The following is an 18,372-nucleotide window of genomic DNA, read 5'->3' as shown; positions in this document are numbered from 1 at the left end:
ATAGAGAAAATTTACTTTGTAATATTTTGTTCTTCTTAGACTATATTGTGATTCAATTGTAATACAAAAAATCCAGGATTTTTACCAAATGTTGCCAGATATCAATAATCAAACATCACCTGTGTGTCGATGACCGGAATAAAATAAATGGTATTTTATTAAATGGTATAATCTGGCAGATATTATCAGGTAAAATTATAGCAGTTTGACTTTTACTATGCAGCAAAAAAGTTTTAAAACATAGAACCTTTTGTGATGCGACTCTTGCAATATTGATGCTAAAACAACAAATTTCACAGAAATAATTTTCCAGCTTCATCACTTTTTACCATATTTTACAGTCTTTAAATCTTTTTTAATACATAAGGCACAACAGATTATGAGGCGCATTTTAAGCATCAATAGTGAGGAACAAGTGTGTCGCCCTGTTTCCCTTCTAATTTAGCACACTTCAGAAAACAAAACTGTAATTCTTTAAAAAAAAAAAAAAAAAAAGCCTTTTTTTTTCCTAAAATCAAACGAGCGCTGGATGTTAATCTACAGATTTCTCTACTGAAAACAGTTTGTTTAGGTGAGTAAAGCGATTTCCATTAATTTACAGTAAGCTTAGATTTTCAGTATTTTAGAGCGGTTAGCAGCAGCGTTTGCCGTGGTTAACAGCAGCAATACACAGGCTACAGTCCTAACATACTCACCTCACCTGAACATGTAAAGGGCTAGTGCTCCAGTTAGCAGCTAATGCTAATAAAGTTCCAGCCTCACAGCTGGAGAAACTCCACTGAAACTTTTTTATAAACACTGTACTTCAGCGAAGTGGCTTTACTGCTCCTTCCAGCCTGACTCCTTATAGTGCAAAAAAGTTTATTTCATGCATCCATCCACTCTGTCAAGACAAGCTGCCATACAGGGTGAAAAATGAGAGCAGCTTAAAGTAGCTAAATTATTAGGAGGGTAGATCACCAAATATTGACAGGTAATGTATTACTGTAAGCTAACATATTAGCTAGTTGCCATTTTATTAAAATAAAACATTATCTTTGCAATGACATTGAAATAATGAACCATATTACTGTAAGGAATCATTTTCCATCAATTACCCATATTAAGGCATCATTTTGAGACACTATCACTATCACTGTATTACGAGTTGTTCCATATCCTCTATACAGGATTTGTCATTCTGATAAAGCAAGCTAACCACAAGCTAATGCTAACAAGTATTCTTATCATATCCAACATTCAGAAACAAGAAACATCTAAATAGTCAAAGTGGATTGAATTATCCAGAAAGAATCCTGAGAGAAATTAGAAAAGAGCGGGAAAGTCGTGACTGAAGACTTGAGGTATGTCAGGACGGAAGGATAAGACAGTGGTCTACAACAGCAATGTTCCCTTAACGACTTAATGAGCTGCAGAATTGGATTAGCGAGGCATATGAATCACGAGGCAACAGCATGGGTGAAATGGCAGCACCATTTCAACGATGAAAGGATGATGGAGGAAAAAAAGGGAAGACGGATGGATGGAGGAAGTGGGTTGGGCAGGTTCGGAAGGTGAATGAATGGACAGACTGATAGCCGGCCAGTCACATGCTGTGACTTTTAAACTCTGGCTGTTTGGACGTGCGTGTTGGGGCCTCTTCGTCTGGACTCACAGCAAGAGGTTCAAGTTCAGACCACAGAAAATGCAAAGGTATAATTGGGCTAGCTTGGTTTTAGAATGTTTGTGCCCAAATATGCAGAAAGAAGCTGGTCGAAATACATTATAAATTACCAGTAGCCAACAGCAAAAACAGTGAGTACGTAATTTTAATTGTAAAACACAACCAGAATGCATTGTGATAGAATTACAAATGGATAACTTCTGTATTGTCTACTGATATATGCAAAAGCATCACTACACCAAGCATTCTCTATCAATGAAATCAGACTTTTGTCTGAAATGTGCAAATTTTCTGTCTCTAAATTTAGCATTATTTTTAAATGAAACAATCAATATGTACCACAAAAATGTGTTTACATCTAAGAAAAGGCAGCAATATATTACCTTGTTTACACTATCAAAATATACCAAATTGTAGGTCATATACTCTTGTGAGTACTATTAAAACCTGGTCAGCGTAGTCATGACAAGGTGATGTAAATTAGAATTAGAAAGACCTGATAGTGCAAAATGGACGGGACATTACATTTCTGAAGTTGTGTGGGCATTAGACATTCCTTTATCCACAGTATACTGGAAATATATTTTTTAAAAAGGTATTACCACGTACAGTAGACAGTGCAGTGGGTGTTACACATATCCCACAGGCTTTAGGTTCCATATGACATGGCAAAAATCATGGGACTTGATACTAGTTCATTCCCTGTAACATATGACTTGTCAGTGTATGACAAATGTGTTAATCTGCCTTTTAAGAAGGAAAGTAAAACTTAATTGAATCTGATCACACAGATTAATTGTATTGTAATGTATTGTGACTGTAATGTAGATGCAATCTAGATTAAATGCATCGATTTTGTGGGAAACACACTCCCTCTGTCATCAGACAAAGTTAATGGAATAACCAGAACCCGTGTCTACTGAGAAGCTCTGTAGAGAAATAATTGATCTTAAATCATATCAGTTAACTAAGTCACATAAATCAGTATTTAAGTTTTTAATTTGATAACAATTTATGTTCTGAAAAGAATGCTCTATTAAAAAAATCCCAAAGCACAGCAACAAAAATGATATGTTTCTGATTTTAATGGAAAGAGAGACGACACAAAACCATGGATAAACCAGCGCCCTGAGAGACGTGCCAGCTCAATATAGGATTAGCCCAATCTGTTATGTATGGGACTTTTTAGTAGTCTCGGGGGGTTTGAATTGTGTCCTGGTGAAGCCCGGGCTAGTGAATCCGGGCTAGTGCTTCTGTTACCAAGGCTCTTGTTTTTTCCCCCTCTCAGCTTTTCTGTCGAGAAAGAAATCTCCCCCATTGTGTGAGGCCATTGAGATGCAGCGTCAGGCTCCTCAGAGAGTCGGCTGGAGGCCTGCAAGTGACACATGGGCTTCTGCCTCTTTACAGAGGAGAGATTGGCACATGGGTGCGATGTGACAAATTCCTCCAAGGAAAAGACAACAAGAGCCAAGCTTATTACACTGGCCCGACAAAATAAGGCTTTACCATTCAGTGAGCGCATTCATTCTCCAGTTTCCCCAGCCAAGCCAGCTATATGTTCATTCAGGTTTAATGAACAGAGGGGGACAGAGAACCTTAGGGTGAATTTGTGAGAAGCCACCTCGCTGCCTGCTGGTATGTACTAAGTGTTTGTGTTAGAAGGGGTCTGCAAAAAGTAATGCAAGTGTGGTCTTCAATTCTGCAGAAAGGAAAACTTTGGACATGACTGAAATTTGCATTACGCAAATGTATTAAATTACATTAAAATATAAATCAAATATTTGGAATCCCATAAAAATATCAGCCAAAATGGCAATAAATGAACTTTACTACCAACAAAAAAGACAGACAGAAATAAAAAATACTATATAATTCATACAAAAATCTATTTTTTAAAGCATTGGCTAATTTAGCCACAACACAATATGGTCTGCCTTTATCAGTGTACATTTCAGTCTTAGGTAACTAAAATAGCAGTGCTGAGGTAAATCTATGACCAAAATAGCAAAGCTGAGCTAAATTTATGATTAAAATGGTTTCCTCCTCCTGCAGCTCTGAGAGAGTTTTTCCCTTGCCTCCGCGCTCACTGGGGGTTCTGCATTCTGTATTTTCTATGTTTAATGTTTTGCCTGATTCTTTGTCCTGTGATCGTGTTTCTGTAAAGCTGCTTTGTGCCAACACCAGTTGTGACAAAGCGCTATACAAATAAATTTGATTTGATTTGATTTGAAACAAACAGGTTAGGAATTCAGCCTTTGGCCAAAGGTTACATTTAATTCTGTTTCAGTTCGGTTATAGTCACAAAATTGTTTAGACATTACTTTACACAAACTACTTTAATCTTATACCGCTTTTAATCAAAACTAATGAAATTCCTAGACAGAAAATTAAATGATTCTGGTTAATAACACCTAAAAAAGATGTCCCCTGGACGATCCTAATCAGGGTCATTCATGTTATCAGTTCCAGAACAGCTAGTACCGGCCAATTTGACCACACGGTCCAAGAGCCTATTGGCCAAAGGGACAGAATGTTATTCTTCCGGAGCTTTGTGGAAAACCGCAACATTGTTGGCCTCTGCTTTTGTTTGCACATGCTCAGGTTTTGTGTAAATGGCCTGTTTGGGTTTTTGTTCAGTCCCCACGGTGTTGGGTTTCAGAGTTATGCTGCATGAGCTTCATAACTTGAAAATCTTTTTTTTTCTCCACCCTGCACTATCTGTTTCTGATGAGCTCTCTTATGCAACTACTTTCAAACTCTGGAACCGCTTAAACAACATGTCCTAAAATCGACAGCTTTTTTCAGAAGTGCTTACAAAGCAATTCACTCTAATCTGGCTGTGTTCAAACTGCAAAAAACGGCAAATCGAGGCTGTTCTTCAAATCAGATGTGTTGTAATTAATGTCTGCACTGTTATTTGCAAGTGGTCTGATAAGCCTTTCATGTTCAGACAACACAAAGGTATGGGTTCCTGTGGTAATTGAGGATAGTATTAGTAACTAACCTTTACAATTTGTCTAAGTTACATGTGGTTTCTGTCTTTCCAGACTAAAAAACACTCACCTAACTCCCTTTACTGTCTACCAAAATACTTGGTGCAGTTTTCCAACTAGAGATAATATTAAGTTTCTAAGCACATGTTTAAAATCATAGCATTCAGTTGTTACACTCTTCCAGTAACTCATTATCATTCCGTATGAAAAGCATCAATTGCTAAGTGTATATAAAACTCACTGTGTCTCCAATCTTTAGGTCAGCACACTTGCGGAGGCCTGGGAGGGACTGACCATCTTGACAGGTAGCAGTAAAGGCAAGACTCAGGTCCTCAGGATGATCCCACACACTCAGCTCCACTTTAGACCGGATGTTCTAAACAAAGACAAAATAATACACTGCAAAGATTAAAAATGGCAGGCACGTGGCTATCTGACGGTGGTCTGTGGTAGCTAGCAACAATTCAAATTGTATAATTTATGAGGTGAGTAGGATTGAATCAATGATCCTTCTGTGTCCCTTATCCCTGACCCAGTTGTCCTTCCTTCCATTGCTTCCTGGTATTGGCTACTTCAAACCAGAAATAACTTGCGTGATGTTTCAGAGATGTTCTGATATCTGATTTTTGGCTTGTCACTGTTTTCAGCACATCAACTTCAAGAACTTAATGTTCGCTTAAGCAATAATATACAAGAGGGAGCGCTATAATGTGTAATATTGGCACTGCTGTGCTGTGTCCGTAGACACGAGGCCTATGATTATACCACGAAGCTTGCGATTATACCACAGTTCCATTATTGCAATTTATTCAAAGATTTTGAGTTAAAGAGGACGAGAAAATAGGATCTGTTTGGTTATAAAAACTCTGCAAGTTAAAAGAGTTCCATTGCTGCTCTGTTTGGTTTGTAAGCACTGCATCGTTGCTAGGTTACCTGTATGTGGTGGAGTAATACATGAAGAGCTTGGGTTACAGTGCATTACCGGCTGATAATGGCACTCATAGAAAGCCTAGATCAGCCAATCACATTGCGGCATTAGAACTAACTGTGCTAACTAACTAACTAACTAACTAACTAATTGCTGCCTAATATGTAGATTATTAAAATAGGATAAACAAATGTTATTTACTTGTGATTTTAATGGTATGGCTGGTCAATGATTACTTGCTAGATTTAGCATGCGTGTTCCTGGTTGAAATATAGTAAATTAGTAATGTGACATGGTGAAAACCTATATTTTTCTGAATTAAAATGCAAATCTTTATGCATTAACACACTTAAATGCTTGCCTGAATCTATGATTGTCAGGCTGTTTACAGGACAATACAGGTCAATACATTAGGGGGGGGAACAAAAAAAAAACAGTCTATATGGCTGTATGATAACCCTCCATGGTTTTGTAAATGACTAAAGTAAATTATTAGCAATAGTATACAAAATACTTTCCACATGACTTTGAATGGACAAAATATTGTTTATTAAGCTATTGATATATTAGAAACCATTGTAGTATTAGCAATTTACTATTACAAATGTGAGGCAATCTGAGTTAAAAATAAATACTTAAACTTTATACTTTATTAAGTTTTCTATTGTGTTACTGTATCGTATCAAATATTGTTATATACTGTTTTTCAGTCTTCTCATAGATGACCTAATGGATAAACTGAATAAAACTGAACTAAATTAAACTAGCCAAATCATGTTAAAAAGTTCAAACACAGATTCATTAGGGTTAAAATCGCTAGTTACGTATGTAACTGTGGTTATGTGAATAGTGGATGACCGCCAGGGCGGTGCTTAATGTGAATGTATTCCTTGCCGTGCCCACGGCGAACCGAGAGTTGTATACCAACGAAGTCACTACACGTGACACAGCGTGTGACGCAAGCGGGGTATAAATGCCCCCTGGCACTCGCTGCTCCTCCTCAAAACTTGGTTCTTCTCGCAATCCGAGTGACCAAGAACCCTGGCGGTCATCCACTATTCACATAACCACAGTTACATACGTAACTAGCGTTATGTTTCATAGTTACTGACCGCCAGGGCGGTGCTTAATGTGGATGATGCATACCAGCGATGTCACGAGGAGATTCCAGACAGAACCGCCGCAGATAAGCCCTCGGCGGCTGCCACGTTCACACTGTAGTAACGAGAGAAGGTGCATGGTGACGACCATGTGGCCGCTGCACAAATCTCTAGTAGAGACACTCCTTGAAGCACAGCCCAAGATGTGGCGATGCCTCTGACAGAATGTCCTGTAGTCGGGGCAGGCAAAGGGCGATCTGCAGCCCTGTAGGCCCCCTGAATAACCTCCACAAGCCAGTGGGATAGCCGTTGCTTCGAAAGTGGTTTCCCCAACTTCGCAGCAGAAAAACATACAAACAGCTGGTCCGTTTGACGAACAGCCGTCGTAGCAGAAAACATATGCCCGTAGAGCTCTTACAGGGCATAACTTTAGCCTCCTGGTATCAGTTAGCTCCCTTCAAAAAAGCAGTCACAAGCTTATGAGAGCCCAAGGAAGTACCGTCCGCCGGCATCACGTGACAGGCTAAGGCCGCCACGTATACCCTGAGCGTCGAAGCGGCCCTGCCTTCCTCCAGTAGCGTCTGGAGAAAGGACAAGACAGTCTGTAGTGTGCAGAGGTGTGGTACCACACCTTGGTTAATACACCAAGCTTCAAAAGCCTTCCACCTGCCCTCGTATAGAGCCCGCGTAGAAGGAGCTCTAGCATTATCGATCGTGCGTCTGACCTGGGCCGTGCACGAGTCTAATGTGCTGGTGGGCCTAAGGGCCACAGCCATAGCCGGAGTTGCTCCGGACGTGGGTGCCACACCTGTCCGTTCAGCTGTGAAAGCAGGTCTGCTCGACACGGAAGTTCCCATGGAACCCCATGGAGTAATGACAGCAGCGTTGGAAACCATGTTTGATACGGCCACTTCGGGGCCACCAAGAGGACCCGATGCTGTTCCAGGCGTACTCTGTCCAATACAGCCGGAATCAGAGGCAAAGGGGGAAAGGCATAGAGCAGAGTTCTCGGCCAGCTGTGAGCCAGGGCATCCTGGCCCAATGGGCTGTATAGTGCCATCTCCGAAAACCAGAGAGGGCAGTGTGTCGTGTCTGGAGAGGCAAAGAGGTCCACTCGAGCCTCCCCGAACCGTTCCCACACCAGCTGTACCACACGCGGGTGTAGCTTCCATCGTCCTGGGTGAAGAGAACGGCGAGATAGCGCATCCGCCGTGACATTGGTGGCGCCTGTCACATGAGATGCTCTCAGAGATAACACTCTGGGGTGAGCCCACGTCCAGAGTTCTTGTGCCAGCATTAATAGCCTGCGGGACCGTGTTCCGCCGAAGTGGTTTACATGATAGACTGCTGACACATTGTCCGATCTCACCAAGACATGTCTGCCGCGGAGCACCGGGAGAAAATGTCTCAGGGCGAGCACTATGGCACGTAACTCCAGGATGTTGATGTGGTCTCGCGCCTGCCGCATGGACCAAACACCCTGCACTGCGCTGTGGTTCCAGACAGCCCCCCAGCCTGTGGCTGACGCGTCTGTAGTGATCACTTCTCTGCGAGAAGGAATCTGGCCCATCGTTACCCCTGACAGCAGGAAGGGTGCAGAGTTCCAGACATCGAGGGCAGCCAAGCACTCGCTGGTAATGCGAACGCGTGTGTGCCTGTGCCGTGCCGCATCCAGTTTCAGACTGATGAGCCACATCTGAAATGGTCGGATGTGGAGCTTCCCCAGTGCCACCACCTGCGCAGCGGCGGTGAGAAGACCTTGTAGTCGCAAAAGCCTCACATACTGCACCTTGGCGCCCCACCTGAGGCTGTGAATGGCCGATAGTATAGCCGCAGCGCGAGCTGAAGGCAGGGTGGCCAACATGCGACGTGAATCCAAGACCATGCCTAAAAAGGTTATGGACTGAGCAGGAATTAAAACACTCTTGTTCCAGTTCACCGCGAGCCCCAGCGCTTGCGTGTGCTGCAGTAATCTGAGTGTGTCTGTGTGAGCTCTCTGCTCCGAGGGGGCACACAGCAGCCAGTCGTCTAGATAGGGCAAGATTTTCAGCCCCTGAGCCATAAGGGGGGACAGGGCCGCCCGCATACATCTCGTGAACACCCTTGGTGCCAGTGAAAGGCCGAACGGTAGCACTCTGAACTGGTATACCCTGTCTCGGAAGGCGAACCTGAGAAACCGTCTGTGTTCTGGAACGATTGGAACGTGAAAGTAGGCGTCTTTGAGATCCACTAGGGTGAACCACTCCGCCTCGGAAACCGCGTGGAGAACAGCCGCGGTGTGTAACATCCGGAACGGAAGAACTTTCAAAAATTTGTTCAGGCGACGGAGATCTAAGATCGGTCTCAAACCGCCGTCTCTCTTCGGAACAACAAAATAAATTGAGTAGAACCCCTCGGGGTGAACTTGAGGGTCTACCAACTCTATGGCTCCTCTGGCCAGCAGGGAGCCTATCTCCTGGGAGAGACTTGCAGCCCGAACGGGATCCCGAACTTTGGTCACCGTAGGGTGAGAACATACTGGTGGCCGGCGGCGAAACTGCAGTCTGTAACCCACTGTCATGGTGCTCAGAGCCCACGGGTCTGAGATCATCTTTGTCCAGTAGGCCAAATGTGATTGTGAGAGCAACAGCGTCACCGGCCGTAGCATGTCAGCGGCGGTCAGCAGCGGCAGCTGCACGCGGCTTGGAAGGGTGGGGGGGTCGCCTAGGCGCTCTCGGCGGGACCGTGGGGCCTGCGGGGCGCGGCGGCGGAGCTGCGGCTCCGAAGCGCCTCTCTCTATCGTGTCCTCGAGTCCGCTGTAGTGGGCGACGAAAACTCTGTGGCTGCCCGGTATTATGCAGCTTTCGAGCCTCCGTCAGGGAGGATCGTCGTTCCAGGGCTTCCTTGGCTGCTGGTCCGAAGAGAGACCCGGGTTTGAGAGGCACGGACCGCAGCGTAGCTCGGCAAGGTTCGGGCAGAGAGGATTGGGCCAGCCACACCTGGCGCCGAGCATGCAGGCTCGTAGCGACGAGCCGACCAGTATCGTGGGTCATGTAACCCGCGGTCAAGAGGGCTAGATTCAGAAGCTCCTCCGAGCTATTTGAGTCCTCCGTGGATGCGGGGGAATTCTGCAGCGCAATAAGCAGGATGCAGAGGGAATTCAGCAGTCTCCCCATCCGCGTCGCTGAGTTGTGCATTTTAACAACCAGCTCGTCCGTGCGCCTACACTCCGCGCTCGGGCAGCGAGGTTCCGGCCGTAGCGCTTCGTCTGGCGAAACCACCGTGGAAGCCACACAGGGGTCAATCGCAGGCATGGAGGCCAGTCCATAGTCAGCCGCTCCGGCCATGGATGCTAGCAAGCGCGCCGTCTCCGTCGGCCGACCTGCTTTTTCGCTCTGAAAAGCAGCCGAGAATTCAGACACGAAGTCCTGACAAAGCGGCACCGCGAAAGCACCCGCTTCCAGGCGTTTAAACAGCGCGTTAGAGCGTACGCTCCCTGCTGCTGGTGTATCCAGGCCTAGCCTAGCTAAGGCTAACTTAAGCGTCTCTTCCACTGAAGCCCTGCGAGAGGCTGCGGGGTGTGTGTCCTCACTTCCCTTGGCTCCATCCGAAGACAGGGAGTGTGGGGGTGCAGGAGAGCTATCGGTCGGAAAAGATCCGAACCCCATCTCGTGCTCGAGAGCCGACCCTTGTGTAAAGTTCGCGTTGGAGGCAGCCGTTGAGAGAACGTCAAACTCAGCCTCCCGCCTTGGCGAAACAGACTCCTTAAACTCGACCGAGGGGCTCTCACCTGCTCGGTCCTGTGTCTGGCTGTTCATAGCTAAGATCAGGTTCTTTAGCTGGTGTAACTCCGATACAACCGAGTCCACACGGTTAGAGAGAGCTCCATAGCCTTTCTTTTTTCGCGGTGGCTCTAACGAGCTATCCGCGCTCCGTTTTCCCCGAGCCTTGGGCGTTGTCGCGGGGAGGGATGCCTCGCTTCGTGCTTCCAGGCCCGCTAGCCGCTCGTGGCGGATAGCCATGGGAATCATCGCGCAGTCGATGCATGGGTCTGTGAGCGCTTCGCGCAGATGGTCCAAGCCCAGGCACGACGGGCACAGTCGGTGTCCGTCGTCGGGCTCCAGGACGGCCTGGCAGTGCATGCAGCTAATCGAGGCTAGCATAGCAGCGCTAGGTAGGCCGCGGCTCCGGGAGGGGGTCTGACAGCCGCTCGCGGTGGCCGCTGGCTCGCTTCGGGCGTCGAGCGCCTCGCTGCCCGCTAAGTCACTCGGTGTACCGAGCACCAGCTAGCTGAAGCAGATAGCTCACGAGGAGTTTGCGCTAGTTAGAGCTACGGTTGAGAGTACTCACCGTGTCAGGCTCCGGCGAAAAGAAAAAGATGATGAAAAAACAGCTCTAGAGGTCGGAATCCGAGCTCTGAAGCGAGCTGCACTCAATCGGTTCTGGGCGAGAAGAAAAAGAGGAGGAGCAGCGAGTGCCAGGGGGCATTTATACCCCGCTTGCGTCACACGCTGTGTCACGTGTAGTGACTTCGTTGGTATACAACTCTCGGTTCGCCGTGGGCACGGCAGGGAATACATTCACATTAAGCACCGCCCTGGCGGTCAGTAACTATGAAACATAACTGACTGTATTGTGGCCATTCATATTCTGCAGATTTCTATCTCCGGTTAGCTTTAAATTGTCTGTCCTGATTTCTATCATGCAGGATTATTTACTTTCACATAAAGCATAAATAACATTGGACATAATGGATGGTCACTTGAAATAGTTCTCAACATTCAACCCAAACAAAAACAGGCGTTATCATGTAACAGTGTGCCAGCGTGTGAAAACTGAAACTATCCTTTTTTTTAACCCCTCCAGGCTCATGCCATAATTCACTATTCAGCCTTTTCCCAAATTACTCTCTGTAAAGCTCAGGAGTTCAGTATATTCTTCTCCCCATTGTAATGATATACTGCCAGAGCCTGGGGATTGCAGTTCACAAAGTGGCCAAAAGAAAAAAAAAGAAAAAAGCTGACACATCTGGTGCACATAAAGAGGATTCAGCTGTACTGTGATGTTCTCACCGGGATGTTTTGAAGTAACAGCACAGTGTGACAGTGGTTAAGACAGCACAACCACTGCTGTGTTCAGTAATACAGGTCTTGCTCTTTGTTCATATTAGGGATTGTATGTGTTTCTCAGATGTGTGGACACAAAAGAGGAATCCCAGAGATCAATTTTCCGCCCCTGTTCATCTCCCAGCGGGAAACACAAGCTTATATTCAACAAACAAAACCCCGCCCTTTAACTTAATAATAGAAAATCTCAACCTCAAACAGATCATAGATGCAAGTCATAAACATAAAACCTTTTTTAATTATGATAAACTGGGATTCATTTAGACTTACATTGTAGGCATTGACAATCAGCTGGATTATATTTTTGGAGCTCTGATCCAAAATCTCCACTGTAGTTCCTGGAATCAGTGCAGTGAAGTTCTAGAGAAAAGGCAGTGAAAGACTGTGAATACTGATAGAAAATAGAAAAAACAAGAAACATTCAATTACAGTAAAAAGAAATGAAAGATATTCAGTAAAAGCATGGGAGGAGATTTTACAAGTGTTACCTTGTAAAGAACATAGTGCCGTTTGGTCACTGCAAAGATCAGGAAAATGTTGTTTTCAGCCAGCTTCTCTCCGAGGAGGGCCAGTGAAGGGTAGTCCTGTGAAGAGGGACCGAGACATATACAAAGCCATATGTGAGTGTGCTAAATACATTCCCATCTCCACTGTGAGCTTTCTGCTTTTCCTGTCCAGGAGTCTGGAAAAGGAAGTCATCACTTTTCCGATTCTCCTCCACTGTTTACTTTACAAATCATAGTCACTTCCTGTCCTAGTAGCTGAAGGGCTTCATTCCAGGGGAGACAGGCCTGTGACGATGCATGTTTGTGCTGTGATCCGTCTCTGCTAGGAAGTTCTACTTTTATTTAAAGCTACAGAAATGAACCAATTCTAGAACCCAATTTAAGAATCTATGAAATAAACAAATAAAACTCCACAAACATTTACTGAGGTAGATATATCACCAAGCCATGCTGAGCACGAATTAGTGTTGTAGCACAGTCAAGTAATGAGATTTCATTAACAATGCCAACGTGTTCCAGTTGCACAATACTGTCCTCAGCATTGACAGCTGTTCTGAGAACCACAAAAAAAACTACAGCAAGTATTTCAATGCCAAAAACATTTTCAATCAGCTCCTCACCACAAAAAAACGTTGTAGACAAAAGATGCTCTTTATTCTACAGCTTCATTTCCTTTTAATTACAAATTAACATTAACAAATGGCACCAATTAAACTTAGTGAATCAACACCACATCCTAAATAATGCATCACAGTCTCATTTCATGCTGTTCAGAAAGTCAGTTGTTACAGTAATTTAAAGCTGAATCACTCAAAATTGACCAATGAAATTTCTCTGTGCCATTCTTTTGTTAGGAAATAAGCCTCTGCAGTGCATTTAAATGAACCTTTCACACAAACTTATAATTCTAATTTACAGCTGACAGGAATTACGGATGAGCAATCAGGCTTTACATGCGTGTCCAAATAAAGTCCCTCAGTCAAAATAAACATGTGGCCCTAATAAACCAGGGAAAATTCACCATACGAAAAGAAGTTCCGGGACACCTGTTCATGCACCAAAGGCTGCACACCCATAGAAGGTGCAGAGAAGGCTTTATGCTAGATTCTTTGAGGAACAAACCTCCCATGTCATCAAATACAGTAATAATGGGTGCAGAACCATCATTCCAGAAAACACTATCACTGCTAGTCATAGTGCCAATAGGTTAAAAATACCTAAAAAAAAAAATCCTAAAAAATAATTTAAAACAATAATAATTTACCCAAAGCAAAACTAAACAAAAACATAAAATTCTCCTCGAACAAAAGTTTATATAGATAAACATTTTACTATTTCATATTTTCAAAGGAAACCTTATTAATCAAACTTTTATTATTCTTTTAAACACACACATTGATCTAACATTTTAACAACCAACTCTCCAAATTATTCTAAAATCTTCTTCCTCGAATTGAAGTACACCGCTCCTTTAAACTTGAAATTAAGGTTTTTTAAACAGCTCTATCCCCTTAAGAGTATAACCACTTTTTTTCTTAACAAAATTGAGTTGGATGTTTAAAGGTAATGTGTTTTTATGAGCCGGCCCGTATACATTAACCATAAAATATTAAAGTCAACTAAATCGTAGAATTTCAATAACTTCAACTGATAAAACAGTGTATTGATGGATGACTATAGAACTAAAATTAAATTTTTAATTGTTTTAAATGCTTTCCCCCAGATTTCAATACACTAAATCAGGTGTGGAACAATTATTGCATTATATACCATATACAAAGCTTTATCATTGAATAACTCCCTTACAGCAATGCAGTACATTTTGTGATTTTTGTTCTTAAATGATTTAAGTTAGTCACTATTTTTTATTAAGATTTTTATATTTTAGCTCCACTCACCCCTATTCATAAAGGACTCACTCACAAGCTCCCTATAGCCTTTAACAGCTTGAGCTTTAATGAGCTTTAATAGCTCATTCAACAGCTCTGGCCATGCAGAAGATATGTTTTGAAAAACAGGGCTACAATTGTGTAGTGTAAACCTGGCCTTATTCTGTTGTCAATACTTCTCTACAGGGAGTAGAGAAGTCTGTGTCAGCAATGCATGCAGCTTACTGTAGCTGAATGCATTCATTAAAAGTGGTGCCCACAAACATTTAGAGGTACCATACAGTGTATACCGTTTCACTAAGTTAAAGTGTTTGATAGGAAATGCCAAAATACATATATGTAGTTTCCTCCTACCATCTTGGTTGAAGCACTGTACTCATTCTTGTCATTCAGGTGGCACTGGCCATCATGAGGCTGAACAAGTCCAGCAAGTTTGCCATCCAAAGCCAGGTGTGGCACATCATCTGTGGCAAATACCAGCAGGTGATACGCCTCTTTCCTCCAGCCAATTTTCTCCTGCCGGGAAAGAAAGGAAACAATTTAACGGCAAGACCACAACTCAGCCGTTACTACAGACCTTACGCTAATGATGCAGTTCAACCACATAAACAAAAAACAAATCACAAACTACTATTTTTCTCTTTACCTTTAAATAAAAAACTAATTTTGATAGAAAAAAAAATCTCAGATATAATCGAGACAAAAGGGGACAAAATAAATATTGAAAAAGGAATGTAGCAGTAGAAAAGCATTGTAGCACAACTGCAATTGGAGGATCATCTAACATTTAAAGTCCTTCCCATAAACCAAGAACTTAAACACCACCCATGTCACTAGACTACATTTAAGTACCAAGTTCAACAAGCTCTATTATTAAACAGGCCCAGAGACAAAGTCTGACAAGAACAAAGGAGCAAATTAAATGTACTTTAAACAAAAGATGACAGGAAGAAGAGACAAACGATAAATGGCTGCTCATTGTTATAGTTCTTATGCTGTGTTTCATTGTAACTTGGATGTCAGAATTTCAGAGTTCCTACTATGAACTTTTATTTGGAATGTCACTGCAAATCTCAGATTAGAGAGGTTAAATATAACCTAAAATAAATAAACATAAATATTGGTAAAAGCAGCGGAGATATCCAGTTTAATAGCACTTATATCTATGTGTGTTTTATACAATCAGCTAAACACAGATTACTGTCCAACTTCTTTATGTGAACACCGATATGATTTTGGTCAGATAAAACTTTTGGCCAGATTTCCCATAAAAACAAAACTTTGCAAACCTTTAAACAATAATATTGATCTAATTTTTTTTAAACTTTCAGATTTTCCCAAATACAAATCCATAAAGCCTGCTGATTTGTCTGAAGGCTGTTCGTTTGTCCAGCTGGTGGAGACTTAAACTCTGACATTTGTCGTCACGTGTTTGACTAATCTCATAGAGAAAAAGGACATCAAAGACATATCAAATGATGCTCTATCATGACAGAGACCTGACCTTGCAAACAGCAGCTTGTAGAATAGCATCGAATCCGCCCTCCGGTGCATCCCTGTTGCGTGACACCATCTGCTTTTGCACCTCCTCATTGAAGCGGTCGACTTTGTCAGTCAGAGACAAGAGGTTACGGAACCCAAAAGAGGGGACACAGTTTGGGAAAGGCTTGTACCTGTAACAATATTGTGAGAAGAGGAAGAGAAAACAGAAAGCGAGTAAGCAACTCATTAGATTTTTTTTCCATCTTATTTAAAACTGAAAGACGAAGCTACAAGAATTACTACTGTGGCAGCTTAAGATATTTAGTAAACTCCTGGGGGACGGACAGCAGAGGTTTGTTGTGGGTAAAACACAAAGCATAGAAGTGTTACCTTCCACAATGTGCTTCTGCAGTGGCATGGTCAGTAACACGCAAGAGGGCTGGGGACATAACCTACATGAGCATTGAAGCATAGTGGCAGTGCACTAACTTGGTGTGAATCACCCCTAGGGGCCATATGTGCAGCCATGTGAGCTCTAACACCCCATCACACTTTGTCAACTGCTCTAAAAGCCAATAAAATTATCAGCAGTGGTAATGCTCATGGAAAAAAAGCTAGTAACGTGATTGCACTGCAAGTGTGATGGGCCCTGCAATACATTAAATTAAATGGTGAGTCAGTACATTGTACATTGCTAAATGAAATGGCATGTATTATTAAAATTCTATTTTTTTTATATAATTTTTTTTTTGAAACAGCAACACATCAAAAAGCTAAAAAGTAAAGCTAAAAGTTAATTTTCATCAATATTACAACTGCAAAGACGAAATACTGCAAAACAATTGCAAATTATACACCATGTAGCCCATATCTGAAGGAATCTCTGAACTTTGTTATCTGAGTTTAAGCAGTGCTTTCAGGTTAGGCTTCAGTATTCACTGGTAAATTCTCCATTTCTCCATGAGATATCATTATCCATCCAACAAATGTACGCCAACTAAGGTTTTGTCTTCACAAAATCTACTTTATAAATACAGAAATAGCAAAAAAAAAATATATATTCAAAAAAGACCATAAAGAAACATAATGGAGGAAGTCCGCCTCTTACCCGTTGCAGGGATTCTCTTGGTAACTGGGAGCCGTGTAGGAGAAAGGTGACATGTTCTTATCCACGAACGTGCCGAAGCCGAGACGGAAATTACTGGTTAGCTTCTTCATCTCTTCAGCCAGTTTAGTTCCCAGGTTTCGAATAGTATCCAGGTCATCCTTCATGGACAGCGACAGGTCCATCAAATAGTACAGATCAACGGGGTAGTCTTCAACTGGACGCACCTGCACCTCAAACGAGGTCTGATCACCTGAGAAATTTAAAAGGAAAGCACTGAATAATTTGTCTGTGTAGTGATATTCTGAAGTCTAAGGCCAAGAAAATTTTTTTGTTCCAAAAGGGAACAATGAGTAGGTTATGCTGCACTACAATACATGCATTCATTCATTACTATACATCGATAAAGGAAACCATTATGACCACCTCTTAGTTTCTACACCCATTACTATGTTTTAGCTCAATTGATCGCATAGGAACACTTTGTAGTTATTACAGAGTGTAGTGCTTCAGTTTCTCTACATACACTTTATTATCTTCCTTTTTTTAATGGTCAGGACCCCAGTGGACCACCACCCATAAGCTATTATTTGTGTGCTGTGTCAGTCTTAGCACTACAGTGACACTGACATGGTGGTAGTGTGTTAGCAGTGTGTGTTGTTCTGGCATAATTTAGACAAAGCAGTGCTGCTGGAGTTCTTAAACACCCCAGTCTCACTGCTGATCTGAGAAAATTTTACCAACTTGGGCACTGATAAAAGACTAGAGGATAACCAACACAAATTTAATGACAACAGATCAGTCTCTGACTTTATATCAACATGGAAGTTTAGCTAGGTTGAAGCGTCTAATACAGTGGAAAGTGAGTGGACAGAGTGTTTAAAAACTCCAGCAGCACTGCTGTGTCTGATCCACTCATGCCAGCACAACACACACCAACACCAATGACAGTGTTACTGCAGTGCTGAGAATCACCCACCACCTGCTCTGTCATCATTTAGGAACTGGGTGAAACGTGAATAATAATGCATTTAGAGAAACAGAAGGACTACAGTCTATAATAAAAGAACTACAATGTGTCCTAAATGCTTGGTGGCCCTAAAAATTTTGAATAATGGGTGCAGAAACAATGGGGTGGTCAAATGCTATGCTTAGTTAATGTATACTACATTTTTAAAACTTTACACCTTTCAATCAAGTCATAATAAAGCAAAGGTATGAGCACTTTCACAGTAAGAACATACCAGGTCTCAGGCTGACAGAGATCTTCTGTGGTTGTATCTGTGTGACACCATACTGGGTAGATCCAGAGCTTTTGGAGCTCAACGGTCTGTTCTTCAGGGTGGAACTGACACTTCGTGGATTTTCTATGAAGTGAGGCTCACAACCCCTTTTTAGCAAATTCTGACTAAAATCACAGCGTGAAGTGAGAGTCCTTGCTCTTCCAAATTCCTAAGAAAGAAGCACACAGGTCATAGCTTTTGCACTTAAATGAAGAAACACTATCATAGCATTATCAGTTAATCAGCGCTACTACCAGAGAAATTCTGGAGCAAAGGCTTTAAAAGTTTATGGGAACTTCTGTAGAGCTTGTTTCAATG

At 42.6% G+C, this 18,372-nt stretch overlaps 1 protein-coding gene across 1 annotated transcript in view; it reads right to left on the bottom strand.

Annotated features, from left to right (window-relative positions):
• The window catches only part of itgb5 (integrin, beta 5), a 66,563-nt gene that overhangs the window by 46,269 nt on the left and 1,922 nt on the right, over window positions 1-18,372 (bottom strand). Inside the window, exons 3-9 of the mRNA XM_007253476.3 lie at window positions 18,016-18,223; window positions 16,775-17,024; window positions 15,689-15,857; window positions 14,539-14,700; window positions 12,278-12,373; window positions 12,060-12,149; window positions 4,898-5,032 (exon numbers count right to left, since the gene is read on the bottom strand). Of these exons, the coding sequence (XP_007253538.3) occupies window positions 4,898-5,032; window positions 12,060-12,149; window positions 12,278-12,373; window positions 14,539-14,700; window positions 15,689-15,857; window positions 16,775-17,024; window positions 18,016-18,223 (1,110 nt within the window). The remainder of the gene's footprint in view (window positions 1-4,897; window positions 5,033-12,059; window positions 12,150-12,277; window positions 12,374-14,538; window positions 14,701-15,688; window positions 15,858-16,774; window positions 17,025-18,015; window positions 18,224-18,372) is intronic.

The sequence above is a fragment of the Astyanax mexicanus genome, chromosome 11 (genome assembly GCF_023375975.1).
Source record: "Astyanax mexicanus isolate ESR-SI-001 chromosome 11, AstMex3_surface, whole genome shotgun sequence".
In the NCBI taxonomy this organism is placed as follows: Eukaryota; Metazoa; Chordata; class Actinopteri; order Characiformes; family Acestrorhamphidae; genus Astyanax; species Astyanax mexicanus.
Note: the sequence above shows the minus strand (reverse complement) of the source record. Positions and strands in the feature narration are given on the sequence as shown.